Here is a 360-nt window from a genome sequence, read left to right as displayed (position 1 = left end):
CATGCTTCTCGTGCTCACATATACATCCATTCCGAGATAAGAACAAATATTAAATTAAAAATACAAATGTCGATAAATTCCATATATATTAGATAAGCCATTCTTACCAACAGCTTCATGATGAAATAATGTTTTCGTTATCCAAGTGACGGTATATATACACATGCAAATTCCTTTCGCTCTTGCATTCTAATATTCTGCAGACCCAGAACTTGCTCCTCAAACCGCCCTACCCTGCTCGATCTGCCGATTTGCCCTCCGCGGATCAGATTCATCCTTTGGTTTCCACGCGTTCAGTTAGTATTTTTACTTCGGATGGAAAGCCGATTATCGCATTCGAATCAGTGTGGACTTACAAAT

General features: G+C 39.2%; 1 protein-coding gene across 1 annotated transcript in view; it reads right to left on the bottom strand.

Annotated features, from left to right (window-relative positions):
• The window catches only part of LOC119587516 (pupal cuticle protein 36-like), a 1303-nt gene extending 1184 nt beyond the window's left edge, over positions 1-119 (bottom strand). The window contains exon 1 of the mRNA XM_037936243.1: positions 108-119. Within this exon, the coding sequence (XP_037792171.1) occupies positions 108-119 (12 nt within the window). The remainder of the gene's footprint in view (positions 1-107) is intronic.
• Between the last annotated feature and the right edge of the window lie 241 nt (positions 120-360).

This window comes from Penaeus monodon, chromosome 22, assembly GCF_015228065.2.
Source record: "Penaeus monodon isolate SGIC_2016 chromosome 22, NSTDA_Pmon_1, whole genome shotgun sequence".
Lineage (NCBI taxonomy): Eukaryota > Metazoa > Arthropoda > Malacostraca > Decapoda > Penaeidae > Penaeus > Penaeus monodon.
Note: the sequence above shows the minus strand (reverse complement) of the source record. Positions and strands in the feature narration are given on the sequence as shown.